Here is a 26,970-nt window from a genome sequence, read left to right on the forward strand (position 1 = left end):
TATGAATGAGATGAAAGATTAGATAATTAGAAAGGAAATTATAACCCATTTGACAATATGGTTTTGTTCCATAACCCATGGATAGGTAGGATGAATGAGGAGAGAGATTAGACCAAAAATGAATGTGGGATTGCCACATCATCCTCATTATTTTCTTTTATTAGTATAGTTAGATAGTTAGATTAGATTAGATGGGTTTGGACTACCCAACACTGCCTGTTATCGCGAACATATGAGGTCGTCTTTTATCTTTGGATTACCTCGGATAGTCGAGCTTTATTTGTTGGTCGTTCAAAAAAATGTATTTTGTACCGTATAAAATTATATTTTATTTTGAAGATAAAAGAAAAAACATGTTAACAAAATGCAAACCCGTCTTTGTACTTATGTTAACATATGCAGATCCACTAAACACGTAATTGTAAATGTATGCTTTGAGGTACATTGATGTCAGAAACCCTTTCAAGTTAAGGCCGAGTGTAGTGGGCGCAACTTTGGGCCATAAAGGGGTAGAACACCCCTCCACCCCGGGCGATAATTGGGCGAAAAGGGGCGGGGGCGGGGGCGGGGTTATCTTGCCGCCCGATGGAGAAGAAAAATAATAATATTATAATTAAATGACCGTTGTCAAACGGTCAAATTTAAAAAAAAATAAACAATATATATATATGTATAAACATACACCATTCTTCTCCATTTTATATCCATTTTATATTTTTATACACAAATCATACCCAAATTCTTACAAAAAATAAACAAAATGAATCCTAGAAACAACCCGAACCAACCGAACTACCAACTCCCTGGTTTCGGTCAAGCGTATGGTTCGCAATCGAGCCAACCGAACCAACCGAACTACCAATTCCCTGGTTTTGGTCAAACGTATGGTTCGCAATCGAACCAACCGAACTTACAATGGAACCCGAGGAACCTGAACCAACCGAGTTATCCGTATCAATTTTCCGACCCGAACCTAAACATGTACGCCAACTTTCTCAGCCCCCAAAACACAATGCCGGCGTTCGGGTCTACACCACCGGAGTCGGAGCCGGTGACGGTACCGGATACGCAAACGTCACGGGCCTCCGGTTCAAGCAAAAAGCCGACCCGTAAACACAAAAAAAAAACAACCGGGGGAGTCGATGGCACAACGTGATCCATACAAGCATTGGAGCGAGAAGGAGGAGGTGGCCCTTGCAAGGGCTTGGATCGTCATTTCGGAGGATCCCAACGTCGGTAAATTTTTTAATATTAAGTATTTATTAAAAATGTATTTAGTGTTTATTAAAATGTATACTAATTGTGACAAATAATTTTAATTTGTAGCTAACTTTCAAGCCACCGGGGTGTTTTGGAAGAAAGTATTTGAAGCTTGGCTCGAGATAACCAATAAACCCGAAGACTACCGGGGAAAAGAAGCGGTTCAAGCCCACTGGAAGGGACTTAACGCCGATTGTCAAAAATTTGCCGGCATATTTAATCGGTTACAAGGGCCCGGCTGGCGTAGCGGGCATAACGACGGCGACATTATAACTCAAGCCTTGAGCGACTTTCGAGCTCAGGGCCAAACTTTTGAGCGGCCCGGGAAACCGTTCAAGTATTTGAATTGTTGGAAAAAACTACGCGGTTGTGCGAAATGGGCCGGGGCACCAACCGTTCCCGTCGCCCGACGAGCCGGCTCATCCTAACAATCAAAAAGGTCGAAGACATCGTCGTCGACAAATCCGAGCACACCAAACACACCCTCCGATGCTCGTAGCTTCTTCCTGGACGACACGGTTAATTCAGCCGAAGATTTGAATATACCCGACGAAGATGAGGTAGAGGAGTTGCATCGACCACGCGAGAGATCGAGGAAAAATAAGGGGGAAGGTTCGTCGTCAACACGATTCAATACGGAGCCCGTTGAAATAAACGAGTTGGTCGGTCGTTTGGAAACAAATGCCACCGTAATTGGAGCCGACCTTCGAGCATCCAACAAACAACAAGAAAAGCTGAACCAGACGTTCGAATTAAAACAAATGAAAGACGACTACGAATCCCTCAAAGCGGAGGGGTTTCACGAGGATGCTGCATTATTGTTTCAACGCCGACGTGAAAAAATGCGCGAATATTACGGATATTAGTTTCTTTTTTAGTTATGTTTTTTTTTATTTTTTTCTTTGGTTATGTTTTTTAATATTTTTAGTTATGTATTTTTTTTAGTTATGTATTTTTTGTATTTCTTTTTAATTTTAATGCATTTTTATTTAATTATTTAAATAAATTGTTTTTATTTAATTAGCTTAATTATAAAAAGAAAATAATAATAAAATACACTGTGGGCCCAACTTGTAGCCCCTAAACCATTACACCCCAAAAACAAATTTCCACTCCATGCTGACTGAGCGCCACGTGTCACAATTCGCCCCCAATTGTAACCCCTCCACTACACATGGCCTAAGTGACATAGGGTACTTGATCTTTGTCTTTGTAGCTTAAATGTAATATTTTCTTGTATTTAGGCTACCGCACTTTTAAAATTGGAGAGCTCTGATGTCTCAATCTTGCCAGACTATGTTGTCTTGACCGAGTCCACGCTGGTTTCAGAGTTAGGCTTGGGCATTCCCCTGGGACACCATACCGCCAACTGTTACTTGACAGTCGTGCCACCACAAGAACAGAACTCTCTGACGTAACACACGGTGAGACAAAAACCCGGGTGGACTCAGGGTTCAAATTGGCAACCTTTATACAAGGCCTAGCTCAAACTATTTATATCCAATAATCACCCAAATATGACACAAGTGAGATTCGAACTTGAGTCTGTAGAACCCAGACCTCCTATCACTAAATCACAAGTGAGAGATGGTCTTAAAAATATATACTATTTATTAAAATCTAAATTATTTATTAAAATCATTATTTATTTATCTAAACTATTCTACTTGCAAGATCACGAATTTATTTATAAATCTAAATTAATATCTAAATATCTGTATTTTTCTAAACATGTTTAGTGTACTAATTATTTCTGTTATTTACAAAATTTAATAAAAAAAAATGACAGAATTACAAATTTTGTCCTTTAAAATAAGACGAATTACGGTTCGTGTCCTTTTCTAAGTTTCCTTGCAGGCGGTGTACTTTAAACTTTTTTTTCCTTTTGTCCTTTACGCTAACTGGGTTAGAAAAAGTCAGTTAAATGCCCTCACGTGAGACGCATGTGAGGGCATTTTTGTCTTTTCGTCTACCTGCAACTTCTTCTTCTTCTTCTTCTTCTTCTTCTTCTTCTTCTTCTTCTTCTTGCAGACCACCATCACCATACCACAACCACTCCGACCATGGATTTCCTCAAACACCATCACCACCGCCACCACAGGTCCGCCACCAACCACCGCTCCATCTCCGACGCCGACTCCCATCTCCGACGTCGACTCCCACTCCGGTCGAATCCCTTCTTTCCAAAACCCTAAACCCCTCTCACACCCAGAAACCCACAAAACGACGGTCAATTCCCCTCGTTCTGACGCCCAGAAACCCAGAAACCCACAAATCCCCTCTCACAAATCAAATCAATAAAATCAATATTCTAATATATTGAAGCATCACACCAAACCCAGATCGTGTTCATCTTCTTCATTTCTTCATATGTGAACCACCCGCCGGAGCACGGCACAGCTGACCCTTCATCCAGTGGCCCCACCTCTCCACTTTCGACGAGTCTCCGGCGAAGTCCGCCGCCGGGTCATTCGGATCCGGACCTTCCCGGAGCGGCGACAGGGCTTCCAATGGCCTTAAGCTGCCGGATCTTGACATAACGGGTTCGGGTTGACCCGCATGGTGGCTGCTGCCTTTTCTTCTCCGGAGCAGGCCCGAGTTGGGTGAGCCGCTTTGACTCCGACCGGGTTTGGGAGCCCGGTTTCTTGACCTGCCTGGAGATAAACCTCGTACTACCTCGTCCTTCAATGTGGAGAAAAACCCTTGTTTTTTTTCCATGATTAAGGTTAACCCAGATGGGATTTAGTTTTAGTGTGTGAGTGGGAGTGTGAAGTGAGATGAGAGAGAAAAGAAATAGAACGGTGGTTGGTTTGGTGGTTAGGTAGTGGTGGTGTTGGTGTAGTGAGAGGGAGGGAGAGAGTAGAGAGAGAGAAAGAAGACGGGAAGAGAGAGAGAGTATATATTTAATATCTATTATTTATTTTTGTTATAATATATTAATTTATTTTTTAATTATAAATAACTACTAGTAGACGAAAAGACAAAAATGCCCATCACATGTCTGGCACATGTCATACTTAACTGAGTTTTTCTAACCCAGTTAGCGTAAAGGACATAACGTGTAGAAAAAAAAGTTTAAAGTACACCGCCTGCAAGGAAACTTAGAAAAGGACACGAACCGTAATTTGGCTTTTTTTAAAAGACAAAATTTGTAATTCTGTAAAAAAAATACAGAAAAGACTGAATATAAGTTTAAAACGACAGTGACCAAGTTGCTATAATGCAGAAAAGCACGTGCCAGCCTGTCTTACGTGGCGCACTATGAGTGGCAGTCATACCTTAATGTCTACCCATTGTGGGTCCCATTTGTCGCTTTCCTTCCACTTGCAGTGAATCATTAATCCCCTCAAGTTTCATTGAGACCCCCTTTTTCTTCTTTTTATATTTAAGTCTTCACTTCAATATTAAATAGTTAATCAATTATAAAATCAAATAAGTTTTCACTAATCAAAAGTTTCAATGAACATTACAATTGTCATTCTAGGATGTAGGTATGTATGTATATGGTAAGTAGTTTCTGAAGAAACGTGAAATGAATCTGACCTGATCCAAGACAATATTCCTCGGTGTTCGAGATAAACGAACCACGACTTCATCTTCTTCTCCGGTAGTTCGAGACCTGCCATAGAAATATGGGGGGTGTGAAGGCGACTGCTAAGAAATCTCGAGGATCTCTTGTTTACAGACACAAAAATGGTTATGGTGGTGGCTCTTATTGAGAACAACAACAACAACCCTTAATAAGGAGGTGGAGACCTCCTTATATAGGGAGCCTCATGGCCACCATCATGGTACCCTAATGGGCCTAGCCCAGTTAGGGTTACCTCCACAAAACCCCCTCAGCCCAATAATATTGTATTAGTCCATATCATAAAATAAGCCAGACATAATAAATTAAGGTCGTAGGCCGGGTTTAGTACCATACCCCTACAAGCCCCCCAAGTCCAGTGTTGCTCCTAGGCGTGCAAGCGTTTAGGTGGACCACTGGACTTCATAAGGTGTGTTAGGATATGAGGCGGTTTTTTCCCCTTTCTTCGGCCTTGTCTTTATTGTCTTTGAGTTTTGAGAGGTTTTCTCCATGATGGTGACATGTTGTGATCCTTATGATAATAATGGTGCACTGGCATGAATAAGATATAGCATGCATCATAACAATAGTGGCGCGGGGCCTGATAAAAGATAGAGTGCGCATCTCGATAATAATGTAATGCAACTTGCGCGCGAGGCAGCTTACGAGCTATAAAAATCATGAAGCTTGCGCGCGAGGCGACTTACGAGCTATAAAATAATGAAGCATGCGCGAGTTGCGGCTTATGAGCTATAATATGATGATAATGACTGGCCTCTTCTACGCAGGATGACTATCTCGGCTTGTCTTCAAAATAATAATGGAGGCACAAACGGCCAGATAATAATAACAATGTCATAGGTGCTTGTGCGACTTGTAGCCGAACCTGCAAAAACATATCAACTAAAAGTGGATGTATTACAAGGTTCCCATCCTCGGGCCAATTATGAGGTGTGCCCAACCTACGTTGACGCGTGGCCGTTTGGGATATTATTAGCCTCCCGACCTTTATGTTTGACGCGTGGCCATGTGGGATATTATTAGGCTCCCGACCTTTATGCTTGGCGCGTGGCCATGTAGGATATTATTAGGCTCCCAACCTTTATGTTTGGCGCGTGGCCATGTGGGATATTATTAGGCTCCCGACCTTTATGTTTGGCTCGTGGCCATGTGGGATATTATTAGGCTCCCGACCTTTATGTTTGGCGCGTGGCCATGTGGGATATTATTAGGCTCCCGACCTTTATGTTTGGCGCGTGGCCATGTGGGATATTATTAGGCTCCCGACCTTTATGTTTGGCGCGTGGCCGTTTGGGATATTATTAGGCTCCCGACCTTTAAGTTTGGCACGTAGCCGTATGGGTTTATGAGGATTCCCAACCTTTAAACTTGGCGCGTAGCCGTATGGGTTTATGAGGATTCCCAACCTTTAAATTTGGCGCGTAGCCGTATGGGTTTATGAGGATTCCCAACCTTTAAGTTTGACGCGTGGCCATGTGGGATATTATTAGGCTCCCGACCTTTATGTTTGGCGCGTGGCCATGTGTGTGTATTTTAAGGTTCCCATCCTCGGGCGGATTATGAGGTGTGCCCAACCTAATATTTGGACGTCTTCCATCCGCTAATGTAATGGTGATATACCATGATAGTCCCCTAGTTCATTGCAGCTAAATAATATTAGTAGCATTGAAGTAATAATAAACATGCGCGGATGAGTATGAACAACATTCTATATCATGTATAAAAGTTATATTTGTTGTTTTGAGGTGTCATATGAGATTAAATAATCATTTATAGTCATATTTACTAATAATCGTCCAAAAGATTTGGTAATACACACGTTTATTAGTAAAGTCTTTGACATCGTCCATTTCATTTCATAAACAAGTATGTAAGATTTGGAAATCGTGTGAAGACATGACTTTGAACAACCTCGTGTTTTTTAATAGTATATTGTAAAAAACTTGTAAAGAAATTCACTTACTTTTCTGGTAACTTGCACCATATAATCAGGGTCTTTCATAATTGAAATCACCTTCTTTTTTATCTTGTTGAAAAATAAATGATTAGAATGTAAATATCCAAAACATTGTTTTGTTACATTGAATCATAATAAATAAGACCTCAAAGTACGAGGGTTCTTTGTGAAAAATTGGAAATTAATTCCAAATATTTGTAAGACTATGGTGGCCTTCACATGATACTGACAAACATCTAAGTTAAGATGATTTGCAAGATACCACGCACAATTTGACATGCCTACCCATCACTTTTTAGCTTAAAAAATATGAGTTACAGAATACCTTTACCGAAGATGGTATGTCGAAGCAAAATAAGGTCTTGCTTGAATTTGCAGGTTTGAGAAGATGAAGAGAATAATACAGCAGAAAAACAACGCATGCGGCCCGCGATGATCAGTTTCCTTGATGCGTATGTAGCTCATGATTGTCGGAGCGTATCCACCTGAACCCGCGTATGACCCAGCAGTGACCAGATTTGATCCACGGCTGCGCGTCAGTGACCCGAGGTTGTCTCGCAAGAGATTTTACTTGACCCGCAAGTATCCCTCCGGAGTCCGCATGTGTGGGCGGAATTGATCCGCCTGAACCCGCTAATAATCCGCAGTAGCCGGATTTGATCCGCGGTTTTGCATTAGTGACCCGCGGGTATCCCTCCGGAGCCCGCGTGTGGCCGGATTTGGTCTGCATGTAAACCACAATCACCGGATTTGATCCGCAGAAGTTTTGCGGAAGCCATAGTACATTATCCGGATAGCATTAGTGACCCGCGGTGTTTATAAGTGACCCTCAATGAACGGAGTTGGCCCGCAGGAACGTGCATGCGGGAATGCTTACATAATACGCGGGAGTGTTTTAGAGTGTCAAAGCTTGCACTTGGTTCTTGGAACTATATTTGCATTCTGGAGCGTACAAAAAGTTTGCGGGAGGCGGAAATGACCCGCCGTGATTTTGCCCGAAGCTTTTGCATAATCCGCGAAAGTCGTGAGGTGTACCCGCCAGACTTTTCTTGCAGCCCGCGAAACTTGAATTGATCAGCGAAAGAGTATAAACGACCTGCGGGGTTGAAGTTCACCTTCTGAAACGCTTATGTTACCCGCGGTGATCGTGTCGGGGCTTTAACTTGGTCTGCAGGAGCCGAACCTGACCGGCCATTTCTTTGCTCAGAGCGTACACGTGACCCGCGGAAGCTTTCTTGTGACTCGCAGAGGTTGTACTTAAGCTGCTGGAGTTTCTCGCCATGACCCGCGGAGGTCAGATTTGATCCGCGGTTGCGCGTTAGTGACCCGTGGTATGTGAGGATTCGCGGGTGCGCATACATGGCAGCAGAATGCTGATTCGCGGCGCGCATGCATGGCGGCATACTAAGGATCCGCGGATGCGTATACATGGCAGAAGAATGTTGATTCACGGCGCGCAAGCATGGCAGCGTAGTGAGGATTCGCGGGTGCGCATGCATGGCAGCGTATTGAGGACCCGCGGATGCGCACACATGACAGCAGAATGCTGATTCGCGGCGCGCATGCATGGCGGCATACTAAGGATCCGCGGATGCGCATACATGGCAGCAGAATGTTGATTCACGGCGCGCAAGCATGGCAGCGTAGTGGTGATCCAAGGTCGCGTATGCATGGCGGCGGAGTGGTGATCCGCGGGCGGGCATGCATAGCGGCTGAAAGTTGAGCGCGCATGCATGGCGGCGAGTTGAGCGCGCATGCATGGCGTTGGAATCTTTCATAGGTGGTGGAATGTTGATCCGCGGCTGTGCGCATGCATAGCGGCGGAGTGGTGACTCGCGGGCGTGCATGCATCGCGGCGAAGTCTTGATCCTCGGCAGTGTGCATGCATGGAAGCGAAGACTTGATCCTTGGCAGTGCACATGCATGGCGGCGAAGTGTTGACGCGCGGCTGCGCGCATGATGTATGAAGGCGTAGTGCACTATCAGCAGCGGCGTGCAAGCATGTCGGTGGAGTGCAACATGTGCATGGCGCGCATGCATGGCGGCGGATTGTTCATCTGCGGAAGCACACGCATGGCGGCGTAGAGTTGATCAGCGGGACACGCATGCATGCACGGTGACGCGATGATCCTTAGCTCGCATGCATGGTGACGTATTTTTGAAACCCATCGGCGCACATGAACGGTGGTCGGGTGCTTACCTGCAGAACTTGCAGGTGACCCGCCTTGGTCAGAGTTTGTTATGTCGGAGCACGGCGCTCATGAATGGTGTCGTCTTCCAAGCTCATATTGTACTATTTCTGACCCGCATGGGGTCGTCTTCCAACCCGCATGGGGTTTTGATCCGCGGTGCGCATGCATAGCGGCGGAGCGGTTACTCGCGGGCGCGCATGCATTGAGGCGGAGTCTTCTGCGTAAAACCGAGGACATGGAGTCGTCTTCCGACCCGCATGGTGGTTTCCGCGGGCGCGCATCCATGGCGGCGGAGCGGTTAATCGCGGGCGCGCATGCATTGAGGCAGGGTCTTCTGCGTAAAACCGAGGACATGGAGCCGTCTTCCGACCCGCATGGTGGTTTCCGCGGGCGCGCATGCATGCATGGCAAAGTCTTCCACAGGTGGAGTGTTGATCCGTGGCTGCGTGCATGCATGGCGGGGTAGTGCATTATCCGCGGCGAGCACATGCATAATGGTGGAATGCTCATCTGCGGGGACGCATGCATGCATGGTGGCGAAGTCTTCCATAGGTGGAGTGTACGTATGGAAGCGAAGACTTGATCCTTGGCAGTGCACATGCATGGCGGCGGAGTCGTGACTCGCGAGCGCGCATGCATGGCTGCAAAGTCTTGATCCTCGGCAGTGCGCATGTATGGTGGCGGAGTATCGAACCGCGGTGGCGCATGCTTGATGGCGGTGTATCGAACCGCGGTGGCGCATGCGTGGTGGCGGAGTGTTGTGCCGCGGTAGCAGACATGCGTGTTGCGTTGTTCTTCCGTGGTGACGCGCATGTATGGTGACGCGGCGACGATCTGCGGTGGCGCTCATATATTGTATCGGGGTGTTCGACTGTGCGCATGCATGATGGCGTGTCACACCCGGCCCTGAACGGCGGAAACAACCGGGCGTGGGTTTATAAGGGGATTGATTATCAAGCACGGGTCATTGCAAACATTCTAATAAATTTTACATTCGCATGAAATGTCTAGTACAAAACACATTAAATTGTTTAAAAGTACATATCCAAATATGAAAGTGTTGAAGATTTCTACGTCATGTCCCCCCTATAGAAGGAATAGGACTCTGAAATCTTCCAAAAACATTTTATAGTCAATCTTCGTGATGTGTTCTACGTGTGACTCCTTATGCATCTTGATTACCACCTGAAAGACACGTAAAAATAATTTTGTCAACATACGTTGAGTGAGTTCACAGGTTTTAAAGACTCGATAAATCGTATTGTAACATATTTCGTGCGTCATGACTGCATATCCATGACTAACAGTGTGATGTGGCTGCATGAGTTTGTAACCATGCCTTGACTCGTTGTGCCCCTAATACCATCCCACGGGTTACGTGCGAACATCGTTGTTCGGAAAACTATGCGCCCGTCTTGTAAAGTGGCGCGACCACTTACGAGCGGGTTTGTCAAACCAGTAGTACTACCCTTAGAGTTCCACGGCTATACGTGTTTATAGTTATGGTTACTAATCATTAGGGGACTTATATTGTTTCGTGATCACTTTCTCGTCTCATGCACACACACATTGAAAATCAAGATAAACACCATGAATAAATAATCGTTTGTATTGCGTGTCTATCACCCCAAAATAATTGAAAACATAGTTAAAATAGGGGCTGTGAGACTCACCTGTGATTCTTGTTAGGTGTTGGTGTTTCGGTTTGATGTTTTCCTGTAGATATCGTGTTCGTTTCAGTACTTATGTTTGTAGATGTGTGCCCGATCCACGAGCATGAGGTGACCCAATTAGAAATGTTTTGTTGGTGATATTGTTCCTTTTTACATGTTTGCTCTTTAAAGAATCCCGGACGTTAGACAACGTCCTAGACTTATAACACTTTGTTATTATTTATATATCTTCGTGTACTTCCAGAAGGTTTAGGAGCACTCGGTATAACTTATATTGGAAATTCGGTAATCGTGACGTTTTATAACATGCTTTCGCCTAATAGGTTTCGGTGCTCTCATCGTTGGTCCCCAGGTAGGTAACGGGCCCATCTATGATATATTCGATTACCAGCCTTAGACAGGACGTCCCGACTACCGACACCTCCACCCTTCCAGTTACTCGCATGTTCATCACGAAAGCCCGTATTTAATGTTCGATTGTATGTTTTCGGTGTTTGGTTATTGTGGTATCTTTGTTTATATTCTTTAGTTTTCCTACACACATATAGGAATATGTGTGTATTATATATTTTGTCGATAAGAGGTCGTATACATATATACTTTTTACCATTTTCTTTCCCGGTTCTTATAATCTTATATTTAATATATTTCTCATGTTCTAAATAGTATTATTATATTATTATTCATATATATTATTACACTCGTATATGTTAAAAGTCACATGTATTTATAAATCCGGTTTTCGTTATACACTACTTATACTCGTTATGCATCGTATATTTTCTTAGGGTATTCTAACGTACTTTTATTTATAATATTTGTGATAAATATATTTATGTTGTATCATTTTATACACATAACAAGTTTTATATGTTATCCATTAAACATATTGTCCTAACTAGGTTTTCTATGACATAACTTCAATCTTTTATTTTAATAAACCATGATCTAATATGTTACTTTATCATGCTATTAATTTGTTTAACATGTTTTAGTCACCTCGTATGTTCGTGGTTATGGCCATCTTAATGTTTTTATAAAAGTATATAAAGAGGGGTTGTTACCTTGTTAAAGTGACGTTTCACGAGAGATTTAGTGAGATCCGGGTTCCTTGGTGTTAGCCTCGAGATTGGGACTCTAAAATATATCTATATAACATGGAATACACGTGTTAAGGTCAAGAAAACGGAAGTTATGAGGGCTGGACAGAAACTTGTTTTTCCAGCAACTTTAAAGTTTCAAGACTTGAGTTTCGGGCTTACCTAGCGATAAAAACAGAGCCGGAAATGGACGTTCGAAAGATGGTCCGTAATCCTTACAGATTTCCTTGGATTCCTAAACAAGAATCATCGAAAAATACCAAGTATTTTGAGAGATATGATCGAAAATGTGAGCAAGGGTGCTGCTGGAAAACTGCAGTTTCCAGCAGTGACCTTCGGAGGTTAACAGCTTCTTACCTGGTTTTTTTTTCTTTTTTTTGAGGCAGTATCTCGATCAAGGCTTGGCACCACGATTTAAGGATTTTTCTAAGCTTTCTGTCGGTATGCTGGGTTCAGAAGGCTTAGAGTAAAAATACAAAGATCTGGGGCTTCAAAGTGGTGGCTGGTATAGTGGTGTTGGCTGGTGGTGGCTAGTTGCGGCCAGAAGGGAAGCAAGGGGGAGTTTTGGGATGAACCTCGGTGTGTGTTTGGGTGTATGAAAGACTTTGATCAGCCACATTTGATGGATATTTATAGAAGGCTCTTGAGGGAACACAATCCCTTGAATCATGGGATTACAATCAAGTAACAAGTTACTAAGTGGTCAAAGTTATGGTTTTTATTGTTTGTTTAATATGGGTCGGACTTTTAAGGGATTTTGGGAGGCTAGGGAGATCTTGATCATCATGATGTTTGCTAACTATAAATGTTAGGATGGAACTAGATGGTTAGGTTCTAGTTGGACTAAGTTAGGATTTAGTTAGGATGTCATTAGAGGTTAATTAGGATGACTAATAGAGATTAGATGAGGATTGAGGTATTAGATGGTACTTTAGGTCATGGAACATGGGATTAGATGAATAGATATTGTGTAAATACCGAATTAGCGCGTAGTCCAAGTCGGAAGTTCATTTTTGCATTGTTAGCGGCGTACCGGGTAACTATGGGTTTATAGTATTTAACGTATGTCCTGCGAACATAGTTTTGTCTCAATTGATTCTAGTTGTATGTTTTAGTACATTTTGGGTTCACATTGTCTTATCGTTTTATATTAAATCCTCGGTTTTGGCCGGTTCCGCGGAAAATTAGAGCACTTTTGGACATAATTTTTACTATTTTGTCTTATTTTCGATCCTAATTTATCGTTTAAATATATTTCATGGGTCACCAACGCTTGTTGTTGGATTGTTTTCGTCATATGGCCATTAGTATAATCGTTTTATGATCCTACTCGGACCTATGACTGCAATGTCTATTATAGATCATTACCGATGCACATTATGGCCTAAAAGTATTGAGAAGCATATTATTGCATGCTAAGTACATGATTTTAGGGACGGAATATTACCGGGTGTCACATGGCGCACTGTTGCTTATGGGCGCGGAATGGACGTCACAGTGGTGGTGTTGGAAAGCCAGAGCGCTTATATGGTCCGCAATGACGCGCGGTGTTGATTCACGCCAGGGCTCATGGATGGCCGCGCGGTGCAGATCCGCGGCGGCGCACATGTATGGCGCCTTGATGGCGGAGACAGCCCCGACGGAGCTGAATAGAAGGAGGCGGAGTCTTCTGCGCAAAACCAACGGCATGGATTCGTCTTTCGACCCGCATAGTGGTTTGATGGCTATTATTTTGAGGCTGTACACAGCCTGTCATTCTGTGTATTCCTTTTTTACACCCAATTTTTGCTTTGTGACTATAGATCTAGAACTTATTCCAGCATTGAACACTGAAAAATCAGATCTGGATCCGGCACCCATTGCGTATGAACGCAGATCTAGAGAGAAACAAGAATATCGAACGTAACTGTTGCTCAAACGGAATCAGATCTGAAGGAATTAGAACCAGATCTAACCTCCGTCACTCTAAAAACACAGATCCGGACATGAAACGGGGAATATTGAGGTGTGGTTCGTTACCGTCCCACGGATGGCGCCAATGAAGAAACGTGAAATGAATCTGACCTGATCCAAGACAATATTCCTCGGTGTTCGAGATAAACGAACCACGACTTCATCTTCTTCTCCGGTAGTTCGAGACCTGCCATAGAAATATGGGGGGTGTGGAGGCGACTGCTAAGAAATCTCGAGGATCTCTAGTTTACAGACACAAAAATGGTTATGGTGGTGGCTCTTATTGAGAACAACAACAACAACCCTTAATAAGGAGGTGGAGACCTCCTTATATAGGGAGCCTCATGGCCACCATCATGGTACCCTAATGGGCCTAGCCCAGTTAGGGTTATCTCCACAAAACCCCCTCAGCCCAATAATATTGTATTAGTCCATATCATAAAATAAGCCAGACATAATAAATTAAGATCGTAAGCCGGGTTTAGCACCATACCACTACAGTTTCAACTAACAATCTAATTAGCCCAAACATGATTTATTCAAATTCTAACTTCCACAAGAAAATCTAATAATATAAAATAAAATTTATGAATATGCTCATCTAGTGGCTATTATGAATATAAAAGAACCAAATAAACATGAATGTGACTCTTTTGTGTTCATTTATTTAATTATAAAAAATTTGACAAACGGACATGAATAATTAAAAGGAACAAATTTTCTTCTTTGTGTCTGTTTGTTTAGAAACTAAACGTGTTCTTTCTTGTTTATGTTCATTCATCGATTTTCTAAGCAAATGGTTCACGTACACAAACAACACAAATGAAATGAGTAGAAACAAACATACATGAGCAAACATTACCCACACGAGTTAAAAGTAAACATGAATATCCAAATTAAAATCTAAAATAGCATCATAATTACATCAAGCATATCCAAACAAAAGGTTTAAAAGTATGAAAACCAAGCTGACTCCAAATTAAATTTAGTTATAGATAAACTTTAATGAACATTTAAACGAACATAAGCGATTGAACAAATATACACAAACGTAAAGGCATGTTCGCAAACGTATATATACAGATTGTTCATATCTATTTGTTTAGTTAACAAAACAAAAAAAATTGTTCACGTTCATACAGATACAAAATGAATAAACATATACAAGCTTCTTTTCAAACGATTCATGAATGATTTACCGACCGTCTGGTACATTTACATTAGGGGTTGGTGTGTTTTTAACCGTACTTGAATATAATTTGTGAATAACCTGAAACCAAAAAACCTGAACCTGACCAGCCCGAATTTAAATGGGTCATTTATCGGTTAACTTTTTCTCTAAACAACCCGAAAACCGAAAACTTAACACCCTTACTCAACGGCATGAAGTTAAAACCTATGTTTTGGTGGAAGAAATGGAAAACAATTAAGTTTGGTGACGAAAAAGTAAACATCAGACCGAGCGAGCATATAAACAACAAAAACATAACATAACATAACACGAACTCATCTTTCCGCGTTTATTATTATTATTATTATTATTATTATTATTAGAACAAAACCAGCAGCAGTTAAAGAGTTGAATTAAGGTCTGAGATCAATCAGCTAAATCCATGGCGGAACGTGATAACTTCATCTATCTCGCTAAACTCGCCGAGCAAGCCGAACGATATGACGGTTAGCATACTCACTCCTCGTAGATCCATCCTTTACATGTTATTTTTTCTTTATTTTATTGGTTTATTATCAGTTTTAATGTTTTAATCGGATGCTATTATTGTTTTACATACAGAACAGTTGTATTAAACTAGATGTATTAGTTACTAGTTAGGGTTTCAAATTAGTTAGTAATTTGGTCAAAATAGGTGTACAGTGAATAGAGGATGTATTGAGGTTATATTTAGGGTTTTTTTTTTTTTTTTTTTTTACGAACTGTAAACTGTATATTACTGAATTGATATTAAATTTGTATTGGATTTAGTGTTTTAACAGATTTAAATTGATATTAAGCTTTTGAAACTGTATAAATTGATATTATAATATTATATTATTACCAATTCAGTAAGCCATGTTAATGTTGTTAAATTAGAATTTAAAACTAACATATCAAGCGATGACCAGTTTTTAAGCTGGGATTTGGAAGATGAACTATAAAGCCACGTTATTGTTGTGGAATTAGAATCTAACTGATGCAGTTTTGGAATCAATCAATGACTCACGACACTTTATGATAATCAAAGACGAATAAACCAACCAAAGGTTCAAAGAACAATGTTCTTGTAACATTAAATTTAATCAACAACTTCTTAAACGATAAACCCTAGCACCCTATTTATACTAAATAAATATCTTACTAAATAAGAAATATAAAAATTAGGAAACTTGAAATTTAAACATAATTAGAAGTTCATTCAAATCTTCCGGCTTACTCCACACTCCAAACCTCTTCCACGCAGGTCGGGTTGCATCTAATAGAATCGGATGCTCCCGCATCACTAACAGTCTAACGCTAACATATCGAACGATGACCAGCTTTTAAGCTGAGTTTTGGTAGATGAACATGCTCATATGCACTAATTTAGCGATTAATAGGGATTACTAGGAAATTTTATATGTAAATTTTGAAATTTATACTAATTAATCCAATTCGATTAATAAGTTTAAATAAGTATATATTAAATTTTGAAATTTTTTGAATATATATATTTCAATACAAAATTTCATTTATAATTATTAAAACTTATTAATCAGATTGGATTATTAAGTATAGTTTTTCTAATACTTTAAAGATTTTTACACATTTCGACCGAAATCTGACCAATTTTGACTTATTTTGAACATTTTGGGCCGATTTTGACAAGCTTTGACCGGTTTTGACAGATTTTGACCTGAATATAACCATTTTTGACTGATTGTGAACAATTTGGGCCAGTTTTGACCGACTTTGACAGACTGCTGGTTTGTTAGTCTGATTAGGTGAAAGCAAATCAGTAGCATAGCGATTAATCGCCGATTCTTCGGTGACTAATCACGATTTTTACAACACTGAATTTGGCTAGATATATGTTATGTAGTTAGTATCAGTTAATGTATAAAAAAATCAATATATAGGACTGAATAAGTGTTCATGTTGCAATATGTTTACATATAAAGCTACATAAGTTGATTTGATTATTAAGCTTTACTGTTAAATTATGATCTTAACATCTTATGGTGTCTTTTTTGTTCAGAGATGGTGGAAGCTATGAAGAAAGTAGCAACACTGAACATTGAATTAACTGTTGAGGAAAGAAACTTGCTCTCAGTTGGATACAAGAACGTGGTGGGATCACGCAGGGCATCATGGAGGATATTATCATCCATTCAGCAAAAAGAAGAGTCACGAGGCAATGAAGTTAATGTAAACCGGATCAAAGAATACCGACAGAAGGTGGAAACCGAGCTGTCAAACATTTGCAATGATATTATGACCGTGATTGATGAGCATCTGATTCCATCTTCATCTGCCGGAGAATCCACTGTTTTCTACTACAAGATGTGAGTATTTTAGCAACTTGTTCAAAGAATATAATCTTCACATAATCTAAAGTGATACCCTTTTAAGTTTATCGGGTGCTAAGTGTTTTGTAACGGGTTTTGATTGGATGCAGGAAAGGTGATTATTTTAGGTATCTTGCGGAGTTTAAGTCTGGTAACGACAAGAAAGAAGCAGCTGATCAGTCACTAAAGGCATATGAAGTAGGTTGCTTTTTATTTATGTTTATAAATTATAATAAAGGTTTAAATTTTGTATTATGTATTTATATATATATGTTTCTTGCAGCTGGCTTCTACTTCTGCACAGGAATTAACTCCTACTCATCCTATTCGTTTGGGTTTGGCTTTGAACTTCTCGGTCTTCTATTATGAGATCATGAACTCTCCCGAAAGGTAACAAAATTAGTAACTAGCTTTTTGATATGGAAAATTAATTCTAAATTGTGTTTTGTTTAAATATCGGTTGATATCAGAGCCTGCCACCTGGCAAAACAAGCTTTTGACGAAGCGATATCAGAACTTGACTCTTTGAGTGAGGAATCATACAAAGATAGCACTTTAATTATGCAGCTTCTGAGGGACAACCTCACTTTGTGGACTTCTGACATTCCAGAAGATGGAGGTAAATCAATTATTAACTTTTTTTAACCTTTTTTAATACCCAATTTTTTAAATTAAATCTGGTCTTTTTTTTTTTTTTATAATTTATTAACATGGTCTTTTATTTGCAGAAGACCAAAAGATGGAGATAACCAAATCTGGTGAAGACGCAGAGGTTAGTCCCGCCAACTGCAATTTTAATTTTTTGTAGAGCATATGTTTTTATTTTATAATTGTGCTTATATTAGTTTAAAATTTTAATGCAGTAAAAATTGAAGGGTAACTCCAAGATGTACGTGGGCTTTGGTATTGTATTTGTAAGGTTAAATTTAAAAGGGTTTATATGAGATTGGCAGTAGTTGTGGTTGCTTTCGTGTTTTGTTGTAAGTTGTGCAAACGCCCGTGAAATGGGACGATTATGTCATGCCCAGTAGATTTTATGATTCAAGCTTGTTTCTCTGAACAAATCCTGTTTTCGTTGATTTAGGATTTTTTTTATTTTTATTTCCGTGTTCGTTGAGAATGCAAATATGAACAAGTTATGCGCCATGTTTATCTCCCGATTACCATTTGTATTGTTTGCCTAAATTGTCGTCATTGGTGGCCAGTAAGTCCCTTCACTGCCGATGCACTCCAATGCTTCGCTTCCTCCATTCCTCTGCATTCAGTCACCACCACATCACCTTCACCATTGCATACACCGTCACAACTGCTTCGACCACAATGTTACAGTTATTCTTTTGAACATAAAACATAATCCGACAAAATAAATCCTACTTTATATGTTTGTAGATAGTAAGAACTTGTTTGCACTTTGTGTATGATTATTGAATCTTTTGATAACCAAATTATAACATGTTGTAGGGCTAGCCCACTCATAGATACACGTCTCAAAGAGGGGAATTCAAACATGAACAAATGAGTAAGCATTCTAATAGAATAATTAAGAGACTAATAAAAAACCCCTAAATCTAATACGAGAGCTGACTAGACACGTTTGTATACGCTTGTACCCTTTCAACAATAGAATATAAAGTATAAGGTTAATCCGTAGATATACTAATTTAATAGGTCAAAATCATCAATTTCATGAAATCCAAAAACCCCATAATAATCAAGAGTTTCTAAATTGACCTATCAATTCCATCTTCATGCAGAAAGACCCTTCCAAAATCCATCATCAAAGACCAATAAAAAACTGACACGTAGGATCTAAACTCACCGTGAAGACGAGTTTGAGCTCAAAACTTATCGTAACATTGAAGTTTTTATGTGTACATGTCAGTTTTGAACTCAAATTCATTGTCACGATGAGTTTGAATGGCTACGTATGAGTATTCTTTGGGTTTTTGAATATCATTATCAAAATGGAATTAGGACATATCATTTTAAGAATTTTTTCAAAAGAAAAGATTATTCTAGAATCATTTGAATTATTTTTTATCATCCTTTTTTAATGTAGTGTAATAATAGAAAAGATGAGTTTTTAATGAGGAGTCAGGTCTAATCCCATAAAACAATACTTTGAAGGTGATATGAGTGACTCAATGAAGAAAAACTGGGATATTGTGATCTCAAATTTGATTCTGAGCTGTCGGACGAGTGAGTTTTTCTTGAAACTAAAGAATATTTTGAGGCGCTTAATGGGCTCCGTAGCTACGACTAGTTTGGTCCAACCGGAATACATACTCAATTTATAATTCCATCATAATCATTTCATTACCCCAAAGACTTTCTCTCTCTAGAAAACTTAAACCTTTCTCTCTCTAAAAAGCTAAAAGCCCTAGCGTGAATCCTCAGCTAATCCAAATCCATGGCGAACAGCAATCTGCCTCGAAGAATCATCAAGGTCCGTACAATCACCTTAATCTGTTCCTCATTTAATATTAATATCCTATTATAACGGCCATCAGTTTTGTGTGTTATTATCCGAAAACCCTAATTTTGGGTTTTGACTGTTTTTATTTTGATTTTGATTCAGGAAACGCAGCGGTTGCTTAGCGAACCAGGTGAAATTGAACTTTAATTACAATATTTATATTATTATTATATGAAATTGATTTGTTTTTGTGAATGGTTTAGGTGAATTTAGTGTTTGTGTAGATGTTAAGATTATAAAAATTGTTTTTTTTTTGTTAATATTGTATATTTATACATATGAGAGAGGGTAAAAATGTAATTTTACATACGTTTTAAGTAAAAAAAGACCACATAATGTAAGTTTGCTATTGCTGTATAAATCTTTTTAAAAATTATGTTTTATCTGTGTTTTTAGTGTTTACATTTACTATTTTGTGAGATTGAACTCTAATTTCATTGCTATCATAAAATTGATTTAATTTTGTGAATGATTTATGTCAATTTAGCGTTTGCGTCAATGTCAAGATCAACGAAGTTGGTTTTTTATCGATATTATACGCACAGACCGTGGACAAAAATGTAACTTTACAGGAAATATGTATTAACTGTGTTATGTTTTATCTGTGTTTTTAGTGTTATTTTATTGCCGTGTAATTTTTTTGAAAGGAAATATGTATTAACTGTGTTTTTTGTTAATTGAAGGAAATATGTATTAACTGTGTTAGTTCTTTTAAAGAAAAGTTTTTTTTTTAAAGGAAATATGTATTAGCTGTGTTTTCTTCAAATACAATGTTATAAGTCACCAATCCGAGTGCTGTGTTCGCTGTTGAATCGTGCGGGTAGCTCTTCAGTGTTTATTTATACGGTTTTGTAATGTAGCGCCGGGAATAAGTGCATCGCCGTCGGAGGATAATATGCGATATTTCAATGTGATGATTCTTGGCCCAACACAGTCTCCTTATGAAGGTAATTTGAGTTATTAGTTTGTTGTATAGTTGTAATGGTTTGTGTTCGTGTAGGTTTATGTTATTAGGCACTTTGTTGGCTATTTGTTAATTAATTTATTAGTTTAATGGCATGTTGATTGCTTGTTTATAGTTTTAAACAGCTTATGATTATAAGAATTAGAAGTAGACAATCAGGCTCAACAGGTTAAGGAGATTGCATAAATAGTATACTTAGTCCAAAGTCCAAACTTTTGAAAGTGTTTATTCACTTTTCTAAAACTCAATAAGCATTAAGTAGTTAAGTACTCAAGTGTTTATAAGCAATTATTAACACACCCTTTATTGGTTATACTCTCGACCTAGAGAAAAAAGGAGATATATTTTGATATTGTAAGCATGCTATGGTAGTGATTCTAGAATGATAACAGTAATAATAACAAACTTTTATCTCAATATTGTAAGCATGTTATGGTAGTGATTCTAGAATGATAACAGTAAAAAAAACCAAGCAAAATTATGAAATTATAAAATATGAAAGCAAGTATGAAGATGTTGTGTTGTAGCTAGTTCTTACTAAGGCTACATATTTTGGTTGTATTACTATTTCCATCTCAAAATAATCGAAACAATTTTTTATCGGGATATATAATACAATTTCTTTTTTTTTTGGTAAACGTTCAATCCCAGCTTGAGTCTATTGATATTGATAAACAAGATTCTTCTATATATATCATTATTGAGTGGTCACATTAAAGTACTAAACTATGTACTAGTTCAAAAGCTGGATTTATTTTTGGTGTAGTGCTTGTTATGAAGTTCCATCTTGTCATTATATAAATTTAACATGTTTTGAATTTAGTTCTTGTTTAATCTCTTGGATTATTGTACGTTATTCTAATATTCTTATATGTCGTGTTTTTAACTGTCTTTTAACAGGAGGAGTTTTTAAGCTGGAGCTATTTCTTCCTGAGGAATATCCAATGTCTGCTCCCAAGGTACAAGAACATCTTATAAATGTTAATAAAGATATCATTTGATGACTTATTCTTTTATTTTTCCACTATCAGTTTTAATGCTCTTATACATGTTAATAAAGAATTCTGCTCCCTTTGATTGTTATTTTATGGGTCAAGAAAACTGTTATTGTGTTAGTCTACAATCCAGTCTCTTTACTTGTATCAACGTATGCTTCCATATCTTACAATCCCTTTTTATCTGGTTAGTGCTAACTATTTAGCTGATATGGTGTTTATATTTTACATATTTCCATGACCAAAACAGGAGTTTTCTGTTAATTTTTAACACAGAAAAATCGAGATACAGAGTGTGATGGTTAGATAGTTACGTCAGATAAACTGTGCATCTTCTGAATACTGATCTAACTGAAAGGCATGACCCAAGATGTTAGTTAACATATCAAATAGGCAGATACATGATACCCCGTGGCAGCAGCAGTTGGCGGGGACGGCGGCAGTGATCGGTGGCGACGGAGGCGAAGTAGTGGCGGCAAGAATGGGGTAGCGGCTGGGGCGGCAACAAGTAGGTGAAGACAAATGGAGGTCATGGGTGGTGTTAATCTTATTTGGACCTTTTTATTAAGTTAGAGAAGTTTTATGATAGGTATCCGTTTTGAGCCGTTGACTTGTTTAAGGTAGACCGATTTGATCTGTTGACTACTTTAAGGTGACCCATTTTGACCCCTTGACTAATTTAAGGTGACCTAAATGAACCAGCATACAATTCTGTTTTGCCCAGGTTAACCCATTATTTGAACAATGGGTCATGATTGCCAATTTGCCACCTATAGTACTTTGTCATCCTAAAAATTACTTATTTTTACTGCAGTTATTAGTAAGCTTCTTATTTTACTACCATAAATAATGCAACCTTTTACATTATTCCCTTTTACAAAAAACCCCTTTGTTTTAAAGATTGGAAGTCCAAATTATTTTTCTTTATAATCACTATTGGTTCTTTTTAGGCCACTCTATTGCCAAAGAAGCCCAAAATTAGGTCCAGTCTCTATTAAGTCCAAGTTCAGTTTTAGTACTTGGCCTATCAGTATCATTCCACCAGAGTATATTAATCTCTCTGATACCATTTTCATATAACCCAATGATTTTATTTATAGACATAATAAGTATGCAATTGTGTTTATTCACATACGAAACGGGTTGGTGAAACAAAATTGGCGTGCAGGCTTGGGATTTGGTTTAGAGTCGCTGAGTCGGTTAAGTTTAATTAATTAAGTTTGTTTATCTTGCTAGGAGTTTTTTCTAATCTGTTTTACTTGGTTTGAATGTCGAATAGAGTTAGATAAGCATGGGTTGAGTTTCTTATTATTTTAATTGTTTTGAGTCTAATAAGGAGCGGGTCAAGTATTAGTATAGATAATGGGTCAACGAGTCTTTATTTTGTGTACTGTAATTTTTGGTTCCTCTATAAAAAGTGTTGATCATGTTTGGTCAAATACAGTGTTTATTTTTTTGCCTATGAAAACTTAAATTTGTTCGAGCAAAGGGATCCGTGCCATCATTATTGGTTTGCTTTCAAACAAACTATTTTAAATAAAATCATTCAACCATCACAGGAATCATCAATTCGTCGTCCATAAATCTCTCTAAACGCATGCACATGTGCATTGCTTTCCGTTTAATGTGTATATGATTATCTGAGTATAGCAAGTAATAACAATGTATTAATTACAAACCAACCCAAATCTATATCAAGACTGTACTGTTGTCTCTATTTGAGATGCAAAAAAATTGTCACGTCTATTTCTTCTATTATTTTTTATCAGTCGCATGTAATGCGCTAATTAATTCATCATTTATTTCATGTTGTTACAGGTCCGCTTCCTTACAAAAATATACCACCCGAATATCGATAAGGTATAATATGTGGTACCCACATCATTGTTTCAGTCCACATCTCTAAGTTCACTCAATTCTTAATTTGTGTTTTTATTTTTATTCATGTAGCTTGGCAGAATATGTCTTGATATTCTAAAAGATAAATGGAGCCCCGCTCTTCAGATTCGCACAGTTCTCTTGAGGTAAAGTTGTTTATATTCTTACTGCTAATTTTTTTTGTCATTTATGTATAAGATATGGTTTTTTTAATCTTTTTTTTAATATTTTGTAGCATTCAAGCACTTTTAAGTGCTCCAAATCCAGATGATCCACTGTCTGAGAACATAGCAAAGCACTGGAAATCGAATGAAGCAGAAGCTGTTGAAACAGGTAATTATGTTAATGATAAAACTATATTTTGTTATGGTTTCGGGTTTGTTTTATTTATTTATTTATTTATATATTTTTGGGAGTGCAGCGAAGGAATGGACTCGTTTGTATGCAAGTGGCGCGTAATGGATATATGTTACAAAACCGAAAATAACAGATGTATTACTATGACAACATATTTCATGTCCTGAACCTTTCACCATCTTTTTGGTCCCCAATATATGATGTGTCCTTTTATTTTTATGGATTTAGTTATGCAAGAGCCAGCCAATCAAGCACTTTTCAAGGTCTTGTCAAATAAGTTTTTTCTATTTAATTGTTATTTATGGGGACCAGTTGATAATTGCATTTATGTGTGAAATGTACGATATGCCAACACGTATTTGATTCCTTTGCGGTTAGCTCGTGTTGATTTTGACATGGTGTTTGTGCACCATGTTATGTATAGCATGTCTAACCGATTTAGGCGCATTATATGGCAATTATAATGAGGCTTATGATAGTTGTGGTTCAGTTGAAAATATTCTTGTAAAAAATATCAATTTCTTCTCCATGGTTAACGTTGTCGTAGGCCTCTTGCCATCTGGGTATCACGGCATTAAGAAGTTCATTGATCATGATTTGTATTTTGTTAGGATAAAGAAAAGTCAACTGTATGTGGGATGAGTTTTTGCCTCATACAGCTCGTGTTGCGACAAAAGAACCTAGGCGCGAAGCATTTTTGGAGACTAGCCTCCTTTCTTACTTGACTTCCGCTACGACTCTTTTATTCTTGAATTTGAATCATTTCCTCTTTCTCGCCATTCTTCTGTTTAAGAGCTGCGCCCCTTGCCTTCGATGGCTATTTAAAGAGGCCGGAAAGAGGTGATTGCTTTATGAAACTTCAACCTTCCTATTGCCATCTCTAGCATTCATTATTAATAACCAGACCAATTATCAAGTAAAATATATTTTTCTTCTATTTTATATTATTCATTATAGATTATAAGATAATAAATTTGTAAAAATTTGTTAAAAAACACGTCAACTTTATCAAAAGCGAAAGTGCGAAACCATTTCTTTACTAAAAGCCAACCCGGAACCAACTCCTAAGGATTGGCCTAATAGTTAAAACCGATCAATAACGTTATATCACCTTTTATACAAGATCTAAAACCTTCCATTGTAGATCTTTTACGATCAAACAATTTAAGTCGGGATTGATTCATTGATATGTAATGCTTATTGTCTTTCAATTCATTAGGTGCGATTGAGGTGATTTTTCTTATAACACTTTGGATATTATGGAAAGCAAGAAATTGTCTTATACGCAAGGTATAACGGAGGAAATCAAGTCGCATGCCTTACTGTATATAAAGAATGGCTGAAGTTGAATGCGGTTTTGTATTCATGTACCATTTGTTTTGCTTTGTTTTTCTGTTTTTTTTGTTTTTTTTTTGTTTTTTTGTTTTTTGCTAGCTTCTTGCTAGTGCGTTTTGTTTATAAAATCCTCTTCGGTGTTAAAAGAAAAGAGAAACATATTATTGAAGTGTGCCAATAAATACATATTTAGGAGGTAATATTTTTTCATTTATTATGACTGAAATCTAGCATAAATGTAGTTGACATTTCCCAAAGTCCTTAAGGTTTTAAATTTATGATAGAAATTGAAAGTTGATCGGAAAAACATAGCAAGTATTCATTCATTCCGTGTAAATGCATATACTTCAATAAAGTATTGATCATCTGTTTTGTTTAATTTTGTTTTTAATGACCAACAAATAAAACTTTGGTTACCTGCAATAACCTAATGACAAAATGTGAATCCATACGTGTTACGGACTGAAACCATTGCAATGTATGAGACTTGTCCCACATCTACTGTATGGGCAACTGATGTGGAGTTTATAAGTTAAATGGGTTCCCTCACCTATCAGACTAGTCTTTTGGGTTGAGTTCTTCTGTTTAGCTTGTAACAATACGTCCATGATCGCATACGGCATTGGGTAGGCTAGAGGTGCACATCTAAACTGGTTAACCGGTTTCTAATCGATTCTCTAACTAGTAACCGGTCCCTCTCTAACTGGTTTCTACCCGAAAAAACCGGCGGTTAGTAGCCGGTTTTTCATTTTGGTCCCAGAACCGGTTACAAAGCCGGTTAACCGAAACCCAGTTTTAGGTATTTAAACCATTTTTTTTAAACCGGTTATTTTCTTGGGTATTTACAGGTTTAACCGTTCGGTTATACCTAAAACCGGTTATACGGGTTAGGGTTTTTTTGCATGAAAACCGGGTACTACCCGATCATTAACCAGTCTAACTAGTTTATTGACCCGTTGACCAATAACCGGTTATTAAATTAACTGGTTTTCGAATAACCGGTTTATGCATCTCTAGGGTAAGCCAAGCCTACCATATCTTGTTTCGAGGAAAACCCCTCGTTTGAAGACCCACAATGGTAGAACCCGACGTCTGAAAACCCACTACGATAAAACATGTTAGAATCAGACTCGAGCCCGGAAACACAACATAAATGATAAAACTCATTGCCTAATCATCTGTTAAAGCAAAGAATATTTTTTTTATTAACAACTAGTATTTTATTTATAGTATTGTTTGATTTTCTCTCTCTCTTGAACTTATATTATATTAATTCTGTCACTTTTTTTTTCTTTACCTTATTTTGTTTTTTAGTAGTTGATTTTGATGACATGCTGGTTTCTTTTACAACTTTTTAGCTATCCTATATTTGTTTTATTTATTCTAGTTGAGTTATAAAAGTTATATAAATGGGTCATCATGACTAAATGCTAACAAACGTATTCAGGTTACCATTCAACTTTTTAACACAAATAAAAAACTAGATCACATATATATGTGTCAACCTACTCTCAACTGAACACCAATTTTTAACCATAATGTTATAATCACTATGTCAAAAGAAAACTAAATTTATAACTAGAAAATGAATAAAATGTTATTTTGTTACATTTTGATCAGTTGAAAACGTTACGCAACACTACTCACATGAATAGTAAGTCCATACATTACGAACCGACAATGAACAACATTGATCATGTG

At 38.2% G+C, this 26,970-nt stretch overlaps 2 protein-coding genes across 3 annotated transcripts; both read left to right on the forward strand.

Annotated features, from left to right (window-relative positions):
• Positions 1-15,228: 15,228 nt before the first annotated feature.
• On the forward strand, positions 15,229-18,328 carry LOC143532453 (14-3-3-like protein D). 2 transcript variants are annotated; one of them, XM_077027494.1, is made up of 7 exons: positions 15,229-15,401; positions 16,955-17,261; positions 17,375-17,462; positions 17,548-17,654; positions 17,735-17,883; positions 17,993-18,036; positions 18,128-18,328. In XM_077027494.1, exons 1-7 carry the CDS (start codon positions 15,338-15,340, stop codon positions 18,128-18,130), a joined length of 762 nt encoding a protein of 253 aa, XP_076883609.1. In that variant the 5' UTR covers positions 15,229-15,337; the 3' UTR covers positions 18,131-18,328. The 2 variants fall into 2 exon arrangements, with proteins under 2 accessions (XP_076883609.1, XP_076883610.1); XM_077027495.1 differs by having other exon boundaries at positions 17,996-18,036.
• Positions 18,329-19,578: 1,250 nt separating this feature from the next.
• LOC143532454 (ubiquitin-conjugating enzyme E2 35-like) lies at positions 19,579-24,311 on the forward strand. The gene is made up of 8 exons (XM_077027496.1): positions 19,579-19,710; positions 19,843-19,870; positions 20,601-20,687; positions 21,605-21,663; positions 23,518-23,559; positions 23,650-23,723; positions 23,813-23,910; positions 23,999-24,311. Exons 1-8 carry the CDS (start codon positions 19,675-19,677, stop codon positions 24,034-24,036), a joined length of 462 nt encoding a protein of 153 aa, XP_076883611.1. The 5' UTR covers positions 19,579-19,674; the 3' UTR covers positions 24,037-24,311.
• Positions 24,312-26,970: the final 2,659 nt, after the last annotated feature.

This window comes from Bidens hawaiensis, unplaced genomic scaffold (genome assembly GCF_021521415.1).
Source record: "Bidens hawaiensis isolate Kalapana, Puna unplaced genomic scaffold, B.hawaiensis_p1.1 tig00009445_1, whole genome shotgun sequence".
Classification (NCBI taxonomy): domain Eukaryota; kingdom Viridiplantae; phylum Streptophyta; class Magnoliopsida; order Asterales; family Asteraceae; genus Bidens; species Bidens hawaiensis.

Coding starts and splice junctions, on each gene's coding strand:
- LOC143532453 (XM_077027494.1), top strand. CDS start 15,338: ATGGCGGAACGTGATAACTTCATCTATCTCGCTAAACTCGCCGAGCAA. Junction 17,262..17,374: donor ACTGTTTTCTACTACAAGAT/GTGAGTATTTTA, acceptor GATTGGATGCAG/GAAAGGTGATTATTTTAGGT. Junction 17,655..17,734: donor ATCATGAACTCTCCCGAAAG/GTAACAAAATTA, acceptor GGTTGATATCAG/AGCCTGCCACCTGGCAAAAC.
- LOC143532454 (XM_077027496.1), top strand. CDS start 19,675: ATGGCGAACAGCAATCTGCCTCGAAGAATCATCAAG. Junction 19,871..20,600: donor GCGGTTGCTTAGCGAACCAG/GTGAAATTGAAC, acceptor TTTGTAATGTAG/CGCCGGGAATAAGTGCATCG. Junction 23,911..23,998: donor AGCAGAAGCTGTTGAAACAG/GTAATTATGTTA, acceptor TTGGGAGTGCAG/CGAAGGAATGGACTCGTTTG.